Source organism: Lepidochelys olivacea, assembly GCF_965140295.1.
Source record: "Lepidochelys olivacea isolate rLepOli2 genome assembly, chromosome: 6".
In the NCBI taxonomy this organism is placed as follows: domain Eukaryota; kingdom Metazoa; phylum Chordata; order Testudines; family Cheloniidae; genus Lepidochelys; species Lepidochelys olivacea.
Window position 1 is genome coordinate 45,776,075 of NC_140416.1, and position 23,378 is coordinate 45,799,452.

General features: G+C 41.8%; 1 protein-coding gene across 1 annotated transcript in view; it reads left to right on the forward strand.

Moving 5' to 3' along the window:
- The window catches only part of ANO1 (anoctamin 1), a 116,089-nt gene that overhangs the window by 59,173 nt on the left and 33,538 nt on the right, over positions 1-23,378 (forward strand). Inside the window, exons 8-14 of the mRNA XM_084630092.1 lie at positions 3,138-3,189; positions 6,620-6,685; positions 7,401-7,456; positions 9,026-9,067; positions 12,267-12,331; positions 14,580-14,714; positions 19,257-19,417. Of these exons, the coding sequence (XP_084486218.1) occupies positions 3,138-3,189; positions 6,620-6,685; positions 7,401-7,456; positions 9,026-9,067; positions 12,267-12,331; positions 14,580-14,714; positions 19,257-19,417 (577 nt within the window). The remainder of the gene's footprint in view (positions 1-3,137; positions 3,190-6,619; positions 6,686-7,400; positions 7,457-9,025; positions 9,068-12,266; positions 12,332-14,579; positions 14,715-19,256; positions 19,418-23,378) is intronic.

Here is a 23,378-nt window from a genome sequence, read left to right on the forward strand (position 1 = left end):
AAAATCATATTAAACCAAGCTTAATAGGAACAGAAGTCACTGAATTTCAATCGGAGTTATTGTTTGAATGACCATTCCCCCTTATTATGTTAACTTGTGACATTCACTTCTATGGTGCACTTTAGTCAGTGCTAGGGTAGATTGTCAGAACTCTAATAATATTTAGCAGGTGTATAGAATCTTTCATCCACAGAGTTCTTTACAAAGGAAGTCAGTCACCATTTTACAGATGGTGAAACTGAAGCATCTGGGAGTGAAGTGACTTGCCCAAAGGTACACAGTGAGTTGGTTCAGAGCCAGGAACAGAATACAGATTCTGCCTCCACATCTGGTGTTCTGTTCACTAGACACACTCCCTCGTATACTGCTTGTACAGCATTTTATAAATTTGCCCTAATTTACACCCCTACAACTCCATTGCAGGACTTAATGCTCTGTGTGTAGGAGAAGTGCCATAGAGAGACAAGGTGAGTGAGGTAATACCATTTACTGGACAAACTTCTATTCGTGAGAGAGACCAGCTTTCAAGCTTACACAGAGCTCTTCTGAAGAGCTGCTATTATTATTTAATTGTTTTGTGCCACAGACGTGCAATGCAAATAAAGACATAGTCCCTGCCCCAAGAGCATTTACAATCTAAGGACTAGATTGTGCCTTAGGCATGTCAGAGGTGATGTAGTCTAGTGGATAGGGTACTGGATGTGGAGTCAGGAAACCTAGGCTGTATTACAGGCTCTGTTCCTGACCTATGACATCATCATGAGCAGGTAATTTTACCTTTCTGTGTCTGTGTTTCCTCCTGTCTTTTGTCTGTCTTGTCCATTTAGTTTGTAAGCTCTTTTGGGCAGGGTGTCTCTTGCCATTTTTTTCACAATGGAGTTCTGGTATTCTTTAAGGTCCTTAGGCACTACAATAATACAGATAATAATAATGGCGTCCCAATCTCATCTAAGACCTCTCGGTGCAAATAATAATAGAGGAATGATTCCTCTGAGGCTCCTCTAACTTCCTGCCCACTTGTTTCCTTGCTCATATGCTGTATAGACCCTGAGCATCCCGAGACACTATGGTTTGGGTAGCCCTTACACAGCTGTATGATGTTAAGGGAATCCTCACACACAGACATGCCCCTTGGCTGTGTCGGGGTGGGGGGTAGTCACAATATAGCCCTAAATTAAGAAAAGAGCAAAGGGAGGAGATGAGGTTTGGTCAGGGAACAAGGATGAAGACAATATGATCAGGCAGTCCCTTGAGAGGCTAATGCATGTGTCTCAAGAAGAGCTATGTTGTTTGTTGATAGAACTATAGTTTATAACATATAATCATTAGTAAACATATGAGACAATTGAATTGATTTCTGTAACAACCCCTCAGCTCAACCAAGTTGCCATATGTGAGAACGAGAGCAAGAGCTCAAGCAAGTTAAGAAATAGTAATATTTAAGGGAGATAAGGTGAGTGAGGTAATAACTTTCATTGGACCAGCTTCTGTTGGTGAAAGAGACAAGCTTTCAAACTCCATGAACCGAAAAGCTTGTCTGATTCACTAACAGAAGTTGGTCCAAGAAAAGTGATTACCTCACCCACCTTTTATCTCTTGTATCCTGGGACCAACACTGCAAACAGTAAGATTTAAGGCAGAATGACAGATGGGAAGAAGGTTGGCCTAGTGGATAGGGAACTTGATTGGGCTTAGGCAAGTCACTTAGTCTACTCTGTGTCTCAGTTCTCTATCTGTAAAATGAGGATAATATTTTCTTACCTCACTTCAATGTTGCAAGGATAAAATCCATCCATGATTATGAGGCACTCATATTCTGTGGTGATGAGTCATATACCTACCTCATAAGATAAAAGCAAAGACATCCAAAATTAACCCTTTGAATGTTTATATGAATAGGCATGTAATTTACAATGCCAGAGTATACTTGGGCATCCTTAGCATGTAAATTCTTTACCAAATAGACCTCAAAGATTATTTTGGCTCCATCAACGTCTGTGTGGTAGAGTCCTTCATATTGCACTTCTGAAACTGGTGCACTCTCTCAAAGCACTAACTTATAGATGTGGCTGCACTAGCAAGTTATAAACATTAATTGGCCCTCTAGAATATCTGTAAGAAGAGCAACAGCACCCTCGGTTATCGCCTGCCTTGAAAGAAGCGAGGAATGTCCCATATATCCACCTGCCCACTCAATTCAAGAGGGAAAGGAAATTGCATGATGTTGCCCTTGGCTGGGACAAGGTGTAGAGGAGATAGAGCAGGCCAGCATCCTGAAGAAACCACTTTGTGACCAGACAGGGCAAAGGGGAGTAGAGTGCTTTCCCTCACAGGGTTTATTTATTATTTTCATTCATTTTTAATTATAAAAGAATTTCCCCTAGCCTCCCTCCAGCCCAATATTTGCTTCATTGCATGAGAGCACATCTCTTTACTACAGGGGTGATTATTCAGCCACTCAGGCTGCCTGGTGGAACATACAAACATGTTTGACAATAAATTAAATAATAAATAAATGCCATTTTTGGCACTGAAGTCCTTATGCCTCGGAAATTTTAGTGTCGAGTTATTTTATTGTGTAACTCAGTGTTTGACAAAATGGTGAGTACTTGGAGCTTTGCTTAGATCTAATGGGCCAGATCCCCAGGTAGTAAAATATTCACAGTACCATTTTAGTCAATGAAGTTACGTCAATTTCCACCAGCTGAGGATCTAGCGCTATATGCCAGTTTAGCAACATACAAGATGCTTGTAGGAAAAGGTCTTTAATCTGGGATCTATGTGTTTCCTATGGCGCCTATGAATAGCATCACTATCATAGTGAACAGTTAAATCTAACACACTCCTCCTCAAACAAATAAAAATCACATATCTTACTAACTGGCAGTTTAGTCATCAAGCTTTTTTCCCCCCTTTCTACAGAAAGTGTATATGAAAATAACCACATTCTTTAAAACATAATAACATCAAGCTTTTAATAGAGAACATTGATTTACTAGCTGTGATCAACAGCTCAATTGTGCCAATAACTTTTATTTGGATTGTACTCTGAAAAAGATTTGTTTGCACAGAACATGTTGATGTCCACTGGCAGTATCTCAAGTAACTCTTTCTTTTCTTCCATCTTGCAAATATAGGTTTATGAAATATTGAAAAGAACAACATGTACCAAAGCCAAGTACAGCATGGGTAAGGAACTTTACGTAGGTTTGAGATCAGCATAATTTTCAGGTGTCACAAATGTTTGCAAATTTGCAACTGAAGGGATGGTTTGTTCATTTGTTTTGTTTTTATCCTCCATGTTTTGATTTAAGTTCACTTAATTTAGTTATTGTGTTTTTGATTTATGTTTAGTCAGGAACATTTTTCATCTGTAAAGATGTAGATTCATTGCTGTAAACCAATTTTATGGTCAGATCTTTAAGCAAATTGTAAAGCAAGATTAATATTTTCAGGCACAAAGAGGTCGTTCACAAAGGGACTGAATGGCAGTATAAAACACTAAGATATGGCCAAGAACTAATAATGTGTGGTCATTTCTTGACCACTAGGGGTTCAATCCTATCCACATTAAAGTCAATGAGAGTATTGCCATGGACTTCAGCAGCTTAAGGATCACAGTCTAGAACCAGCCACATAAATCCAGTTTGTTTCAATAGTCACCTAAAATTGTTATCATTTGATATCTCTTTAAGGGCTTGTGTGAAATGGTCTCAGTTGACAAGTCTTCAAAACTCTCCCATAATTGGCACTTGTTGGCATTCTTCACGAACTCAGCAGAGAGGCCATGTATGGGAGTAGGCATGGGGACTAGATTAATCCCTCATCACTAGAAGTAGACGTAGTCTCTCCAGTTCAGTGACAAAGTGGAGGAGAAACTTACACTACTGCTGCCGATGGATGTGGGATTTTAGCCTTCAGAACTGATCCAACTGTTAAATTCATTAACAGGAAGAAATAAAAATCAGGTCACCCTGATAAAGACCTACTGACCATATATCCCCTCTTCAGCTGTTTTATAGTCTCTTTAACACTGATTATGATATGCAGGGATCCACTAAACTATGGCACTGAAGTGAATAAATAGCTCATAATAAACCAAATCATGTGTGGCAAAAACTAAATTTCCTCAAGTCCAGTCATCTCCACACCTGATATCCCATGGAAGACAAAAATCAAATGGAAAAACTGGAAACTGTTAAAACATTCATTTGTCCACAGGTAGTTAAATACAAGTATGAATTACAGGTAGCTCTGACAAAATAGTGACAAAAATGCTGTTAAGAAATCCATCTAATAATGGAGGGATGATTAAGCCAGATGTGCTTTGTATATTCTGACTTTGCAATTTAAGACATAACCTACAGTGTACAGGTGGCGAATCCTTATGTGCCTTAAGATTACTTTGAGTGCAACCAGGCACTGTTCCTGTAATGTGGAAAATCCAAATGCAGGAGTGGCCTCCTTTTCTCAAAGCTCCTGTTGGATCGGTTTCACAGCCGAAATGACAAACTTTCACAGTGGCAGGGGGAAAGTCCCACAGCTCAGTGTGGAATCTTGTCCTAGAGTTGGCTGCTTTCTTGCTTTCCTGGTCAGAAACAGGAACCACATTAACAGTTACTTGAATGAGGAAAAAGACGTTATGTTTTTGGGTCCCCCTGCTTCTTCCGCCTTCACCAGACATGGGCATGGAAAAACCACACACAGTGCATGATATAAAGAGGTGATTGGGCCACGTAATCAGTGGGTGTAAATCAGTGTGGTTCCATCTGACCTTGTATGTTCAGTCATTATATAATCAAAGAAAGTTTTGGAACAGATTTGAACAAATACGAGTAACACTAGGATATTTTGGAAGTGCTTTCCTCTGAACTTTGCTGCCAAGTAGAAATAACAAAGCTGCCCAGTGAACACGCTAGCCTTTTGCTGTTTATTAGTGCATACTTGTGAAACTGCGAAATGTAGTCCAAAACTTTTCGTGTCCATATGTAGTAGGTGGGGTGCTCAAATCCTCAGCAGTGCAATCACTAGAGCTGTGCATTACCAGCCTGCTACCTATTTCTAACTGAAGGTAGTATGAAACCTGCAGGTAATTCTTACTGCTTGATAACTGTGCAGTCTTGGTAGGATTTTTTTTTTAAAGTATGGCCTTGAAAGGTGCTGAGCACCTCTTGAGGGTTAAGGACACTCAGCAACTCCTCCAGCAGTCACTTAATGCCTTGTAGGATCAGGGCCTCAATGAGCTTGTAAAAATGTCCAGAGTACAAAAAACACACCCTTCATTGGTTCATGCTCTTAGGGTGTATCTACATTGAAGAGCATATCCATGTTCATGGATGGTAAGGGGGTTCAGGCATGTGTCAGAGGCCGTACCCACATGATAGCGTAGACCGGTGGTTTCCAAACTTATTTGATCAGGCCCCCTTCTTTTTGTCTGTAGTCATTTATTTCCCCCTCCCCCCAAGTATATATACCACCACCCAGCACTGAAGGCAGAGCAGAGAGTAGTGGCTGCTGGCTGGTCACCCAGCTCTGAAGGCAGCACTATGCCAGCAGCAGTATAGAAGAAAGAGAGACCATGTGAAAAATAACACTCATCAATATCACTTTTCACACTGAACTTAGCGCCCCATTGCCACCCTTACTTCTGTGCTGCTGCTGCCACCTTGGGGCTGAGAGCCAGAGCCCCGCCACCTCCAGCTGATGGATGGGGGTGGGGGAGAAGGAGAGCCGAGCCTACGTGGTATGGCTCCAGCTGTACCCTTTATCCCTGTCTCCCAGGCGTGCACGGACCTTCTGCATGAGCCCCAGCCACCGGGGCTGACAGCCAAAGCTCTTAAAAAAAAACAAAACCAACCCCCCCCCCCACAGTCCGTGCCTCCCTTGGCACATTCCCATGCTTTCCTTGGGAGACCTACCCCATTGTTTGAGAACCACTGGTGTAGACATACCCTATATTTCTCTACATCCGGACCCATGCTGTTATGTCAGTGAGGGATCAATAAACAATTGTCTAGCTAGAACACACCACAATATGTCAGGTTTTTTGTTTTCTCTTTGTAATATTCTTAAACTCTTATTATACACATTGGCCCAATTTTGATCTGGTGATAATCAACTTAGCTCTGTTACAATCAATGGAACAATGTCAATTTACTCCAACTGAGGACGTGATCTTAAAAGTCATCATTCAAGATTAGGTAGCAGAGTCACCAAACATATCTTCAGTGGGTAACGAGACCCATTCAAAGACTTGTAGAAACTCCATATTTGGCAGTAGCTATATTAATGCCAACAGCTGTAATAAAACTTACAGTATCTCGAAATTATATACCGTAGCCTCCAAGGATCTGTGTCCTGCTAAGCAGTCTTTGGAATTCTGTAGCAAGATGAGATTTCTAAGTGCATTCTTCTCCCATTGCACAATTCTAATCATATGTATAACTTCTCCTGTTATGTCCTCACTTCTCTTAATTAATCCCAAAGTTAAAGAATGAGATCACTCTCCACAAGGCAGAGAATAAACTCCACAGAGCTCTCCCACCCCACACACATTATAGATGCAGCATTAACTGCTTTAAGGCTCATGCATGTAACTAATAGATAAATGTGTAAACAGGGACAGGAGAGGGAAGAAAGACGGAAACTACACTTTTAAATAAAAGATGGAAATGTGGTAAATATGGTAAGTATTATGCCAAGGTCTTTGCAAAGGCTTTCCCTACAACTTTGCTAACCAATCTCAAAAACTCTGAGTGTATGATGAGTGCCTATGTATTAGGGTTGCCAACTTTGTATTTCAAAAATAAGGGACTGTTTTCTTAGCACCCCTTCCCCGCCCCTCCTCCTGGTACTAGTAATACTAATAATTAGTAGTACTCACCTACATTTGCCTGGGGTATTTCTTGCTGCTTTTTGCAGCACTCGGAAACTCCCGACCTTCTTGTACAAAGATTTAAAAATAAGGGACGTCCCTTGTAATAAGGAACTGTTGGCAACCCTAGTATGTATGTTCCCTTACACAATCAATCCAGCCATATTCTTCTTATGATCCAGCCTTTTGCTTTAAAATCTGCAGCCTTGCTCTTCAAATCAGACTGACTTTTCAGAGAATGTCATTTATTGTAATGACTGGTTTCAAGTCATTGTCTCCTAATTCTTCATTCTCAAACATATGACTTCCTCTTACTCTCTGCAGTTTTTCATTTTGTAAAATGAATCCTGCTTAATGATCTGTATGAATGAAAATGAAACTATATAGAGAGGAATTAGATGGCAGAAGATTTATTAGCTAACCAAATGAGTACTATTTTGAGGGAATTCTTCAGAAATGTTGGATGTTAACTTGAGACTGTCCGAATTTAAAATTGTACATTGCTATTATGCCTTTGTCTTTCAAGGAATCACCAGTCTGCTTGCCAATGGAGTTTACAGTGCTGCATATCCTTTGCATGATGTAAGTGATCTTGGAATATATTTTACATTTCTACAATCTGACACCAAAAAATCCTTAGTGTGTTATGTATTAATGGCATCATCCCAAACATCTTTAGTGTTTCACAAGCTTAATTTCCTACTCCGCTTTTATAATTAGTTTTCACAACTTGTACAATCTTTACCTGTCAGCTGTGTTGGCTTTTAATAATACCTGCCAAGTTAGTTCCCTTGGTCATCAAAAATGCTACTTTAATATAAAGTTAGTGGAGTTATTAATGTGTCTTGGCAAATTAAATACTTTTGCTACTTTTTGACCTTCTGCTTCCAAGGACTCTGGCACTATGGCGAGGAAATGTATTCATATCTGTACTCCAGGTGACTAATTTCCTGGTCTAAATCCCCTGGCATCCCCCTATATAAATAGCAAATGTCAGTGATTGTATGTATAATGGGTTGCCATTGGGGAAGTGTCCAAATACTTTAATGTACAGTGCCAGTAGAGATTGGTAGGATCAGACAGTAAGGAAATTTATATGGAGTCTTTTACCACAGGTGTACTGGTGTGGATCTGTATCGGGTTGGTAGTGACCCAAAGATTTCATCCTCTGACTTGATGGTCCTATAAAATGAGTTGGGGATCACTATCCATGCCAAAGTGGACTGATGGGTGCACCACAGTTAGCATTAATTGACACCAGCCACTTCTCAGTCTCTTGGGTAAGGGTGTTGAAACATTTACAGATGGTCCCTTCCTATAGAGGCTTCATGAATGTCTATAGAGCAGTGTTTGATGCCCCTGCTGCACCTATTCTGTGAGTGTATAAAGGATCGTGATGTGAAGCTGAAGTAACGCAGTGGTGGAAAAGGCCCTTTGAACCTCATACTCCTCTCACTTGCAGGGGGTTTAAAACTAATGAAACTTCATTGACTTGAATGGGTTTATCACTGGTTTACATTGGTGTGAATGAGATCAGAATCCGGCCTTTTGTCTATCTGGCATTTATCACAAGCATCTGCTATAGAGATACCATTTAGCGTTCAAAAAAGATTAAATAAATTCTACTTCATGTACATGCTAATGCTCTGCTGTGCTTTATTAGACATGTAGACAGCTACTGATAGCCACTGATATGTATATTTTATTTGTTCCATAATTGTATTCCTTATCATATTTAGAAATGACCCCAAATCAAAGCCCTAGATTTAATCATCCCTGAGCTTTGGGACAATTTGGATATGGGTCAGCCTTCTAAGCTGGTCTCCTCTTTTTATAATGGATGAACTAAACCCCAAATATCACTCAAATGTGGGCCTATCTCTAATCACATTCTTCCCTTAACATTTTTAGGCTGCCTTTATTACTTATTCATTGCTTTTTACCCTGTGACCGACTTTATTACTTTTTCTTCATGTGCTCAATGACAGAAGACAAAGTGTGCCATGAGAAATGACCCCATATAATACAGCATTATTTTACAAATTGCCTTTCTGTTTTTGATGCATTACGTGAGTGGGATACATGGTATGTGAGCCGCATAACGGTTCTGGGTGTGACTTGTTGGATGATGCCATTTTTCTTTCTTTAAAGGGTGACTACGAAGGTGAAAATGTTGAGCTCAATGACAGAAAAGTAAGTTGATATATGTGATTCAGCAAGTTCTCAAGAGTGTTAGCCTCACAAATCACCTGTCGGGAACTGGACATTTGCCAAGATTTCCCAGAAAATATCGTGGAAAGGCAATCAGTGCCATATAGCAGAAGTATTTCTAAATGTTAATTTTACTCCAACATGGATGTGTTTAAATTACCCCATGTAATAATGGTGCATTTCACATCATCATAGGAAAAATGTCAACATTTACATTCTAATTTCTCTTAAGGTTGCTGTGACATTAAGTACAATCTGGACTGATGGACAGCTGTGTCCCCTCAGTTCTCCAACCTGGGGTGCCTTTTACACTGCTTTGCTGTGAGAGCAACCACTCCTGGCCTGCTCACACATACATATGTAAATCACTCCCAGCTATACTGCATGAGTAAGGGAATCAGAACCTGACCCTGAGGAAAATAATCTCAAAAGTAACCATTTTGATACTTAGAATTTATTGGGCAAAAAAAGATTGCCTGGTTTCAAACAAGGTTTTGCTGTATGTAACTAAGTTAAGGGCAAATTTTTATTCTTTAAGTCCCAGCCTGTGCTAAGGAGGCTACAGTTCATCTCCCAAATGGGCCCTACTGGCAGTACTGGATCTCACTTAGTTCCAGTTTCGCCAAGTTCATGACTTAAAGGATGTTGTTACTCTCCTGATGCAGGGTGCTTCAGACTGACTGTGTTTCAAGACACCGTGTTAAGAGAGAGAGAGAGAGAGAGAATTTCATCAGATCTTCTGTTTTCCATTTTTAAATATATAATATTTTTATAGAAAAAACAAGAAAGTGGGAATGAGGAGGAAGGTTCTAAGATAGGTATAACAAACTATGGAAGGACAATTGCACAAGATAATATTTGGTACATATATAGTGTTCTGTAAGATTAATCAACTTAATTCTCATAATGCTTCCAAGAAGAGGGGTTTCCATTTTGCAGACAGAAAAAATGAGACAAAAAGCATAAGACCAAAGTTTTCAAAAGAGGACACAAAGTTTGGGGGCTTCAGTTATTGGGTTTCTAAACTTGAGACTTCTTGGGGCTGACTTTCAGAATTGGTGCATACCCACAACTCCAAATGAAGTCAGTGGGAAGTGCAGGTGGTCAGCATGTCTGAAAATCAGACAAAAGGCATCTGAGATCTGGCCCCCGAAATCAGAGGGCAGTGAGGCTTTTGGGTTTTTTTATTTAATTTTATTTTATTTCATGGTAGAATTGTAAACTGCTGAGATGTCAGGTTTCACCACATCGTGATTCAAATAAGCTAATGACTTTAGGAAACATCAGACTGTTAGCTATTCTTATATGAACAAAATATCTGAAATTGGTTTATCTGCACCGAAGGGTAATTAATTTAGAACTCCGTGTGTCTACGAGTTAGAAGCCTTTATTTAATTAATTATTTAACAATTAGACAATGCTAGTTTTTATGATTTAATTATTTTGCTTCTATGAATCAGTTTAAATAAAACTCTAAAGAAAAATATCACACTCTTTGGTTTTGTAAATAGGCCAGTGTTCACATCCCCATTCTCAGCTCCACATGGGCTATTTAATATTCCACTTACTGTTTTTTAATTGTTAATTCAGAGAGAGGGTTTGACTTTAAGCCTAGCTTTAGGTAAAAGTGACGCATACACTGCACCACGCAAGTGGATAGCCATGGCTGGCATTGACACACAGAGGCACACCTCCAAATTAAATCCTGCCCAGCTATCCCTGTGCTGCAGGTTAGGTTCATAATTTGCTGTTGGCCTATACCCCCATTCCAGCCAGAAGTAGGGATGATGGGGTGCAGGCTATGCCCATCTCCATGCCCAGTCACCTACTGCATGTTCTGGTAGTGGGAAATAAGTGAGCATGCAGCTCACTTGCTTGCTTCCTCATGTCTAGAACTAAGGTGCAAGTGACCCCTGTGATGATAGGTGGAATGCTAAATTGGTTAAAATTAAACTAGAAACAAAGGGAAAAAAGATGCAGTTAGCAGCAACTTTTAAATGAATCCTGGTGTTTCAGAATTTGAATGCACTTGCTGGTTAAATTAATCTGATTCTGATTCTCTGTGCTACATTTCATGTGTTTTGGGTTTTTTCTTACCAAAGATTACAGTTAAAGAAACATATTGATAGCAACCAACTCATGCATTTAAATTTTAGAGGATTTACCATTGTCAAATGATTGAATGAAGACAGTGGTGACCATTAGAACAAACAGACCTATTCATTGCTATTGCTTGTAGGGATTAATCATTGTTATATTGTTTATATTAATATATCAAACTAAAGAAAAAAAACTAAATAGAGAGATTATCATTGTACTGGAATTCGCAGGTAGATCATGGGAATCTAGGGCTTTATTTTTCCTGGTTCTGTGTGAAGAACTTTCACAGAAATCAATGAGATTTTTGTACCAAAACTAATATTCTGTGGCAAGATATAAAATGTGCTGAATGGCAAGAAGGATGTCAAGTAGCCAGTTTAATAACTCCTTGTTCTCTCTTCAGAATTGGACTGGGTCAGGAAGAATCAAATCTCAGAAGTGTAGTCTTGTTTACAATGTAAATTATGTAATAAATTGAGTGCTTTCAGATGAACCTAGTTTTGTGAGTATTTAATTTCATTTTGTGAGCCATTAATGGTGACCTTTATTTTCTTTGGCCCAAATCCTGACTGAAAGTAATGAGTGAAGACCATTGTGTTCTTCTTAAGATCTTAAATGCAGTTTCTTGGACACTTCAGTACATTTTCTCTCTACAGATGCAAAATATTAGTGCAGCAACAGCAAACTAGTTTATTCCAGTTTGGTGTCTGTGTGTGTCTCTCTCTCTCTAATAATTCCAAGAACAACCATCCTTCACACCCACATCCATTCTGCTAAAGACTTGACTGATGTATGACTTGCAACAAATCATAAAATCCCCCTTACATCTATCCATTAGTCCTGTTGTTGGAGAGCTTTTAATGCAGTAGAATTCATCATTGTAGCATGCAGTGTGCCAAACCATCAAACTTGTTTTTCATACTTAATGCAGATGCATGTATTGGTCGATTGAGGTATGTGCAACCACAAGAAGAGCGACACCAGAGCACAACACGAACTGTGCAGTAACTTGGAACAAAAGGAGAAACAGCTCATTTACGTGATGCCTTATTTTAGCTTTCATTTGTGATTTATTTTATAGCTCCTGTGTGAGGAATGGGCAAGCTATGGAGTCTTTTATAAATACCAGCCAATTGACCTAGTGAGGTAAGGAGAATTCTAAATGTCCTGTTTCCAGGCAGAATTTTAGAAGTTTCATAAAGTTTTATGTAGTGTAATAGAATCATTAGATCTTCATAAACACAGATCCTGGAGCCCTTCCCCTACCTTCCACCAGACTGCCCTCATAAAGTTCACAGATACAGATATAGGGCCTGATTCTCTCCCTGGATTCTACTGGTTTCCCAGGCTCAGGATCCCTGGCAGTGGAAAGTCCTCCCTGGGGGATGATAAAGACACAAACCTTCTATAGGCTTAGAGCCCTTGATGCAGCTCAGAGAGAGAGCCGCGGGGGTGGGCAGAACTTGCTAGGGATGGGTCAGGGCCGGGGCACCCAGTATACGTGCTGATTCCCTGGCTAGAACATAAAGCTACCTTCCCTCGGTAGCAGGGGCGGCAGGTTTGCATAATTTTTGGTGGTGCCCAGAACAGGTCCAAGTCCCCCCCCCACACACACACACACACACCTGTCTTGTAAGCTGATATATATTTTTTAAAATAACGTAAAAATGTGAGGCTTCTGGCATGGGGCTGATAAAGAGGGGTTTGGGGTGTGGGAGGGGCTCAGACAGAGGGTTGGGGTGCAGGGGTGAGGGCTGTGGGGTGGGGCTGGGGATGAGGGGTTCACAATGCAGGAGGGGACTCAGGGATGGGGCAGAGGGTTAGGGTGCAGGGGGATGAGGGCTCTGGCTGGGGCTGGGAATGAGGGGTTTGAGGTGTGGGAGGGGCTCAGGGCTAGGGCAGAGGGTTGGGTGTGTGGGGGGGTGAGGGCTCTGGGATGGGGCAGGGATGGGGATAAGTGTTTGGGGTGCAGGCAGGCTGACCCAGGGCTGGGGCCAGAGAGGAGGACTCCCCCCAACCCTCTCCCTGCCAGCAGCAGCAAGCTCCAGGGGAGGGGCCTCCCCTCCCGCCCGGCAGCACACTCACCTCGCACCACTGTCACTGCACGTGGCCCTAGGGCCCCTCTCAGGTCCAGGAAGCCCCCTCGCCTGCCCTCCAGTGGGCTGGGGAGGGCTGCCATCACATGTGCACCTCCTCTCCTGCTGCTGCCCCTCACTGTAGCCTCACTGGGGGTGGGGGATGGGACTGCCCCTTGCCCAGTGTGGGGCAGGAGCAGTGACTGCAGGCGGGGGGAGGGTCCTGCTGGAAAAGGGAAGGGTCCAAAGTGGAAGGGAAGGGCAGGGTCAGCCTTCCCTGGCGCTAGTGGATGGGGGCATTAGGACCCTGCAGCAACAGTTGATGCTGGGAACCAGCAGAGCCCAGCGCAGCATGGAGTTGCAAGGGGCAGCCACCCGCTTGAGACAGGGACACTCTGGGGCCCGGGGGAGAAACACGGTGGCAGAAAGTGGGGGCCAGGGGAGATTCAGGGGAGGTACATGGGGGCAGCAGGCTCGGCTGGGAGAGAGACCGGCCCCAAATATTGGTGGAGCCGGGCCCTGAATATTGCTGGAGTCTGGGCACCCTGGGCCCATATAACTTGCCGTCCCTGCTCCATAGAGGCACTGTGGCAGGATATTGATAATACCTAGATATTTGTGCTTAGTTATTACAGTGACTATAGACCATTAGACAGACTGACAAAGCTTGAAAACCAGAAAGTGATGGGTCCAGATGGGAAACAGACATTTAGTTTAGTTACATCAGCCCTTTCAAGTGACTTAAACCAGAAAATGCATTTGGCTTAGCTTGCAGTTAAGTTTAAATTAAAGTTCCAATGGGAACGGGGACAAGGCTTTCTTTTCCTAAATTCCCACTTCACTCTCTCTCAGGTTGACCATGCATTCCCAATACATTCAAAAGTCCAGCTTACCACAATGGGAATTTAAGGTGCACAAAAGAATATAAGATTTTGAGGTTTTTTTCTTTTTATTGAGGACTAGTTTTGTTTGTCATAGTTGAGATTCAGAGTCCATGGAGTAATTTCAATAAAGAAAAGGGAAAAATTTTTGTTTAGGGAGATTTGATCATGGTAAATCTAAATATATCTGTTTAGACACACACAAGAGCAAAAGAGTTTGGCTAGTAGAGCTAACTGACTTTCTTGGTTCCTCCATCACTGGATTCATTCCAAGGGGCATGCAAAAAGGAATCCTCCTAGGGGAAATGCATTCCAGTTAGTCAAGAGTTTACTTTCCCCTTCAAGCTTAATACTGCTGTGATTCATAATTTTAGCCATGGTATATTTTAAGCTATAGTAAACATTTCACTGTTTTTTTTCCCCCTCAATGTATTTCAGAAAATACTTTGGAGAGAAGATTGGACTGTATTTTGCCTGGCTGGGAGTTTATACTGAAATGCTCATTCCTGCTTCCATTGTAGGGGTTATTGTGTTTCTGTATGGCTGTGCAACGGTGGATGAGAATATACCAAGGTAAAAAAAAAATGCAAATTCTCACTTTTATTTCTTTACACATCCAAACGGCATTCAGAATCCAGTCTGTTATACATGTATGATACCAATTGTTTATTCAAGCTTTATGTTGGTGCTGAGTTGTAGGGTTGGAGCACTGAAATCTTCAATCCTATCTGGGACCAGGCTATCAGTTGGAATACTGGCCACAGCCCTTTTGCATCACTTATGCAGTGTGATAGAATAATGAGATCTTCATAAACACAGATCCTAGAGCCCCTCCCCTACCTTCCACCAGGCTGCCCTCATAAAGTTCATTCGTATCATTCATGGCATAGAAAGAATTCATACTGAATAGAGTTCAGAAATGTTCCTGAGGCTGTTCAGAATAGTTCAGAAATGTTCCACAGTATGCATCCGATGAAGTGAGCTGTAGCTCACGAAAGCTTATGCTCAAATAAATTGGTTAGTCTCTAAGGTGCCACAAGTACTCCTTTTCTTTTTGCGAATACAGACTAACACGGCCGTTACTCTAAGACTTACAATGTGAGGCTTAAGGAGCTCGATCTATTCAGTTTATCAAAGAGGAGTTTGAGCGGTAACTTGATCATTGTGTACAGAGACTTAGATGTGGAAAAGATATCCGATGGAAGGGATTTTTATTCTTGGTGACAAAGATATAACAAAATCCAGTGGCTGGAAGTCAACTTTGAAATAAGATGCAATTTCCTAGCAGGGATGATGATTAAACTTTGAACATCTTACCTGGGTGGTGGTGAATTCACCATCATTGTTTGGAGTCTTCAAAATGAGATTAAATATCTTTCTAAAAGATATTCTTTAATTCAGCTTCTGGGAAAAATTCTGCCTGTGTGTGCAGGAAGTCACATGGAACATAGGATGGTCATAGTGGTCTCTTCTGGCATGAGAGTCTGTGAATCCTCATGTTTATTTGTTCCCTTCATGGGCCTTGGAGAGAACAGGAAGCTCTGCATTACCATCACCACGCTCAAAACACTTGCAGTTCTGCTTCAAGATAATGAGTATGAACAAATATCATGCTTCAGGGATTCAGTCAGTCACCTGCAGGGGTCAGGAAGGATATTTTCACCCAAAGCACAATTGGCCAGATGTATTTGGGATGAGAGTAGGGGGCAGTCACCTTCCTCGGAAGAATCAGGCAGTGGCCACAGCTGGAGATAGGACACCAGACAGGGTGGACTAATACTCTGAAGCAGCACAGAAAATCCTCTTTCTTAGAAGCTTGACTGGTATATCTTGTTCACATGCACAAGATACAACTGATCTCCACATTGGGGTTGAAAAGGAATTTCCCTCCAAATCATATTGGCAGAGACCTAGCAGGTTTGCAGCATGGAGCACGAATCACCTGCTAAGATCATCTGGGCAAATCTCACCTAATCAATTCCCCTCCATTTCAGGGGCCTCAAGGTGTTGCTGGCACCTCAGTCTCTCCTGTTTTCTGCTTGTGGCACACAACAATTTAAACCCAAGTAACTGGGCTCAGTATAGGAGTAATAGCGTGAAATTTACTAGCCTGTGATGTACAGGGCAGAGTAGATGATCTAATAGTCCCATCTGGCCTTAAACTCTGAAATCTATGAAAAGGTGCACAAGGTACATGAATTCACCCTGTGCAGCCAGTCTTTCTCCTTTGCACAATTCCAGCACAAGCCTTGCCTCTCTGCATCAGGTTGAATTCCAAACTTAGGCTGCAGTCATAAACACACAATGTGACTACTCAGGTGTATAACATCAGTCACATGTGTTTGCAGAATCAAGTGAGTACATGTGTTCATGTCAGATAATTTGGCAAAGTTTTAACATCAGTAAATTTTCTTATCTGTTGGAGTAAAGATACAATTAATCGTAAAATTGAATGTCCCTGCCAGCAGTTTAAGAATCTAGGCAGCCTGGTTCTGAAACAATTATAATTTAGAACTGCTGCATCATAAAACTTCCATATGCCTGATCAGAAATAGTTCACATCAATCAGGCCATTGGAGATGAGAAAAGATTAGTTTTCTGGGCGTTTGTTTTAGTTTTTCAGGTATAGTGGAAATATCAGTGCTATAGGATATGTAAAATAAATTAAGATAATTACATAATTTTGTATTGAACAACAGTTTTTCCTTCTGGTACTTGGTTGAAGCAACTGAAAACCCAAAATAAAATGCTACATATCTGTGAAAGTGTAGTGTCATTAAGGCCTAGAGTTTGGCACACCAGGAAGCTAGTTACAACTCCCCATTCCTGGAACCTGCTCTACACCAGACTCTGTCTGATGGACTGCATTAATATATGTATGCTGTCTGGCAATGGGTCCCAAGTGTCTATCTGCCAGCCTGCAAATGCCAGAACACAGTCAGCTTTGGCCACACCTCCTGCACGCCTCATCCATTTGAGCATTTTACATGGGATGGGTACTCTTCCACACCAGGGGAATCTCTAGGAGGGAACATTTGATCTCTTTCTGTTTCCTTTTAATGCTGGAGCTCTCAAAGGATTTGAAGCAGGTTTCAGGACTGAGTCCACACTATCCAATACTGGGCAAAAATGTTATGTTATCAGTATTCTACCACCTTAATAATCTAATAGTGAGTTATTATTATTTATTAATACAGTGCCATAGGTGTGCATGACAATGTATAAGTATTCACAGTATTCATCTAAGAGTTTGTTCTCCACAGCAGAAAGATAAAATATGTACAGAACAAAATACATGTTCTCAGAAAGTAGAATCTGGAAAACAGCTGTGGGTAAAAAAACAGATAGCATGTTGACAAAATAGAAGGTCACAGTTAAGCTTATGATGAATCAGCACTTGCTTAAGTTTTGAGTTTATATACACCTAAATCTCCAGAGATGTGACAAAATAATCGTGTGGCCTGTTGATGAGGTATGTGCTAAAAATAATTTATTTTAGCTCACTTGTTGACAGCGACTTTTCTGTCCTTTTCATAATTGTAGATCAGATCATTATATAAATTAATCTTAAAAGAACATAAAAAAATTGTGTAACCAGAACACAGATGGCATGTCTGTTATAAAGTAGTGGAAAGCATCTACTATGAACAACAAAGACAACTCAAGAATACATATGTCTAAACTACGTAATCTGGTCAAATTAGTAAAATCCAGGTGCCGGGTGTTTTTTAATTGTACTATTTAGTTATTTATTATACATTTTCAAAAAAGGCTTCTAATTTTGCATTTCCAGTTTTGCTTCCATAATCTGTTTTATGTGCAAATGATAGAAATTTAGATATCAATCAGGAACAACGATATCTGTGTCCACAAATCATGTAGTTGGATGTCTAGGGCAGATTTTCTGGTCCGATAGGGTTGCTTTGCATCAGTCCAACTGTTGACAAGCTTAGCAGCCAGCATAGAAGCTCCTCCAATATCCCCTTACCAGCCTCTAGAATAGGGGGGATTTCTGTGTCGACGATGTAGTGAGCTCATCTTCCTGCCCCAGATGCTAGAGTAGTTGCTGGGAATCATAGGCAGTCTTGCTTAAAGTAGAGCAATCCCCTTCCTGCTGTACTTTATGCTGGGCACTGGCACAGGTTAAAATCAATTTTGCCTATCACCTCACCAGTTCTATCCCTTGCTTAGCACAGCAGGACTAGAGAATCTAGCCCCGAAACTCTGTCACTTTCGCATGCTACTGATTGCACCTGCAATTGATTGTAGATGCAAAATTAGCATTTCAATTGAGGCACCTTAAAACATGTGGTGCTAAGATTCATGACTGTAGTAGTGGCCTAATTCCAACAATTCCAAGACACTCTTTCTCATGCCGCACAGCAAACTTTAGACCGGACTGCCAGATAGTCTCTTTTCCCCATTAAATGGAGTGCAGGTCAAAGCAAAAAACATTAGATCAATTTCATTTAATGAGTCCCTTCTAACAGTGTTGCCTTGATCTGAGGTCACATATTCCCGATAGTGTAGTTCCAGAGACAGAGCTAAGTGAGGGGGTTGTCTTGAGGACAGTAGAGAGGAAGAACAGTTTTGTGATTAAAGCACTGGAGATCGGAGTTCAATTTCCAGGTCTCCCACAGACACTCTCTCTCTCTCTCTCTGCCTCAGTTCCCCATGTATCAAATGGGGTTAATACTTATTTTTCTCCTATCCTTTGTCTGCCTTTATTTACACTATAAGCACTTCAGAACAGGCTCTCTCTCACTTTGTGTTTATACAGTGAATAGCATAGGGCCTGATTCATTTCCTCTTGATGTCAATGGAGAGACTTCTGTTGACCTGAATGGGAATTGGATCAGGCCTATAGTGGGACCCTGATGTCATTTGGGGCTTCTAGGACTGACCATAACACTAAATAAGTAACAATACTAAGAAGAGGTTGAGAAATTAGAAGAAATATGAAGGGAGCATTTGGCAGCCCAGCAGGTTGAATGTGCATTCAGTGACTGGGAACATATGCAGAGGACAAATGCCTTATCAGAAGAAATGACCTGTGCATGGCAGATGAAATGTATTAACCTTACTCTTTGCATTTACTTGTCGCTTTCCTGGCAGTATGGAGATGTGTGATGAGAGAAACAACATCACCATGTGCCCTCTATGTGACAAAACGTGCAGCTACTGGAAAATGAGCTCTGCCTGCGCCACTGCTCGAGCGAGTCACCTGTTTGACAACCCAGCAACCGTCTTCTTCTCTGTCTTCATGGCTCTGTGGGGTACGAAATTTATGGCTTTGACGTGGGGTTTTTAATTCTCTTAAATACAGGAGGGAAACAAACAAACAAACAAACAAAAGCTAAACCAGTATTTTTATGCTCGGGCAGTTAATTATGTCAAGTTCCTCTTCACCCAGCCCCCTCCCTGCTTTTTTCCAATGAAACTGTCGTCCCTAAATTTATATGCTGGACTGAAGGTTAAAATTCAGGAGGTTGCTCAGACGAATATAAAATGAAATTGTTAGGCATATGTCATAAAACTGCTGCATGGCATGTCGAGATTTCATTAAGGGGATTGCATAGCTTGCCAACAAAATCTAGTTACAGAGCCAGCTTCCAAATTAGAACATTGCTGAAGAGATGTATAGAGTACGTGGGGCACAGAGGGAAAAGAGGAGCGTAATGGCAGTTCGTGTCTCAGAACAAAACATGACTGAATTTTGCTGTGCTCATAAGTGCAATTAAGTTTATCAGGGAACAGGCCTGGACTAGTGGTCTGCACAGAGGACCATGAACATGAAGCTGCTGCGTTCTAATTATTTTTCGAATGCTGACTCCTCCTGAGCTCTTGAGCAAGTTTCTCTGCTTCAGTTTCCACTTGTAAAATTGAGTTGTTAATATTACCTGTCCCAGGGAAGTGTTGTGAGAATGAATTAGATAAAGTTTGTAAAGTGGTTAGAAGCATTGTGTAAGTGCTAAACATTATTACTATTGTCTCAGCTAGATTCCCTAGTGTGGACAGTAGCCTAGATGGTATCAGAAAATCCCAACACAGGAGATTTCTGTTGAAGAGAGATTCAGTGCTGAAGTAACACAAGGACTTATTCCTTTAGGATAGAGAACTCAGTTAGTCAAGATCATTGCCACTGGTGGGAAGCACAAAGCAATAGTTTCCTTTTAGCTGGTTGGGTGAACAGAGAGAACTCCAATTTCTAGCATTACTAATCTTTGTGGGTGACATTCACTTGCTGTGGGAGGTTTCATATAAGGCCCTCATGGCTATGGAACCGTCACACTGGCCCTGCATGAGGGGGAATACCAGTTAAGTGACTAACCACATCCTCTTGAAGTCAGGGGGTTTCCATTAGGAGAGACAGAGATAGATGGTCTGGAGCCACTTGTGTACAAACCTAATACATAGGAACCCTGCACTAGGGAGCACAGACAAAGGCTAGCTGCCATTCCAGCCCACAGTCTGCATTTCAGCCTAATAGCCTGCTTCCGCTTCGGTGGGGGTAGATTCATTCCTGCCATCCACCACGTTGAATAGCCACAACGTCACTAGTACGTCACTAAAAGCAGCACAAGGAGATCTTTGCCTATGCAGGCTTTTATGTATGAGTAGTGAGCTCCGTTTTTGACACTGTATCTCATATAGTTCTGGAAATACAACCCTAGTTTCCATTTACTGAGGTATATAGGGAACCATTTTTTTTATTAGCAGTGATTTAAGATGAGGTTAGTGTATCCTTCAAAATAAAGTAATAACTTTGGTTTTGTGGCCAAAATTTATAAAAGGTGCAATACCATCTGCTATGTCTGAATATTCTGTTCAATGTAAGGTTGGAAGAGGGGTGGGTACCTATCATATGATCCTGTCGAGAGTTGGGTTAAAATGCACACAGCAAACAGGCATAATAAGATAATCAGCAGGAAATCTGAAGGAGAGGTGCAGAATCTGTGGTGGTCAGTGATCTTTTATCTTGAACAGCATCTTGTCATGTTACATATATTGAGAAATGTGATATAACCCAGAGCAGCATGCCAACCCATGTCAGAGACTTTAAATAGTCTGATTCTGTCAAACGGGTAATCAAATATCTACTTGCACGCTCTCTCTCTCTCTCTCTCTCTCTCTCTCTCTCTCTCTCTGTGTGCATTGACAGGTACTCCAATTGGTCTGCAGCCTACTCAAATGTATCATGACATGGAAGGTTGCCTGGATTCCATTTCTTAGCAGAGTATATTGGTCTCCTCCACCCATTTTTGGTGACTGAAGGGGCAATCTCTATCATTGTGCAAAGTCAGAGTAAATGAAAAACTTGGGGGGGTGTCAGCAAAACACCTCCCCTACAACTGCTTGTGTATTTGGATACTTGTATATCCTCCATCACCAGAGCATTTGAAAGCCTCACAGACATTTATGAATTTATTCTTTGGGGCAGAGAAGTATTGCCCTTATTTTACAATGAAGAACTGAGATATAAGGCAATCAAGGCCCTTCTTTTAAAAAAGTATTTAAGCATATGCCTAACTTAAACGCTTGAATTTTTCCATTAACTTTAATAGTACTACTTACATGCTTAAGTACCTCAAAGTAAGGCCTTAGGCCTGGATACATAAAGGTACGTTGGCACCTCTGTGTCATTTTTAGACGCCACCAGGATCCACAAGACTCCTACGTATTTTAGAGTAAGGCTATGTCAACACTGCTGCCTTTGTCAGCAAAACTTATGTCGCTCAGGGGTATAACTGTTCCACCCCCCTGCGTGACATAAGTTATACCGACATACGTGTTCATGTGCACAGCACTATGTCGGCGGGAGAAATTCTCCCACGAACATAGCTAGCGCCACTCGCGGGGGTCAGGTTTTTATGCTGACGGGAGAGCTCTTTGTATGCCCGTCGACATAACGCGTCTTCACCACATGCGCTGCAGCGGCACAGCTGTATCGGTTCAAGTGCACTGCTGCGGCATGCCCTCTACACCTATGTTTCTGCCTCTGGGCTTGCACCCTGCTGCCTCCCTCTAGGCTAGGGTTCCCAGCCATCCAGGATTGTCCTGGAGTCTCCAGGAATCAAAGAGTAATCTTTCATTCAAGATTATGTCCTTTGTGATGAAACCTCCAGGAATACGTCCAACCAAAATTGGCAACCCTACTCTAGTTACCCAGATGTTTATCTCTTACCCTAAACCCCAGAGCAATCCACACCCAGGGGAAGATAGGCATTCATTCACCTAACTTGTGTGCTGGGCCTGATCCCGTCAGTGTGCTCAGAGGCTGCCACAACTCCACACAAAACAAGGGGGGGAAGGGAAAGTTTCTTATATGCTTTAGCCCAGTGGTGAGGGTACTTACCTAGGAAGTGGGAAACCAAGGGTTCAAGTCCCCCCTCTGCCTGAGGGGGAAAAGGGATTTGACCAGGAATCTGCCACTTCTCTTAGAGCCCCAACCACTGGACTATGGGATACTCTGATGTGGGACTCCTTCACTCTCCTGTAGAAGTTGTTCCACTTTCAATACATAATTGAATAATTAATATTAATTAGGCTGGAGGAAAAGGGAGAATCACTGTGTATCTTAGTGGTAAGAGCACTCAGTGGTGAGGTGACAGATCCATTCTCCTCATCAGGCAGAGGGGAGTGGACTTGAACGTGGGGTCTCCCACACCCCACGTGAGTACCCTCATCACTGGACTCAATGTTACAAGGGAGCTGTCTCTCACCCCCCAGCTGTTTTGTATGGAGTTGTGCAGCCTCTGACCACACCTACTGGATCAGGCCCTGAAGACAAATTTGGCAGAGGAACCCTTATCTTTCCCCAGTTCATGTATCACAAGCAGAGATAGGCACCTCCCTTCAAGGGGTGGGCCTCAGGACATATCAACTATCCCATTGGCTCCTGGACTAGGTTACTGGCTTTTGTGGATTGCATTCCTGGGCACCTATGTCTCCCCATTCATTGTACAGGAAGCCTAGGCACCTAACTCAGGTCTTGTGGACTGCGGTGTTGTTCCTGTGATTATCTGGGTGCCTGAGACCCTTTGTGGATGTGGACCTAAGTGACTTCCACAAAATCACACAGGAAATCTCTGGAAGGGCTGGGAATGAAACTACGATAACCTGAGTCACAGAATAGGGCCTTAACTACAAGATCATCCTTCCTCTTTCACATGGCCAACCTGCCTGGCACCCACACAGTTATTCCACATCTGCTACTGTTGCTACAAGCCAATAACA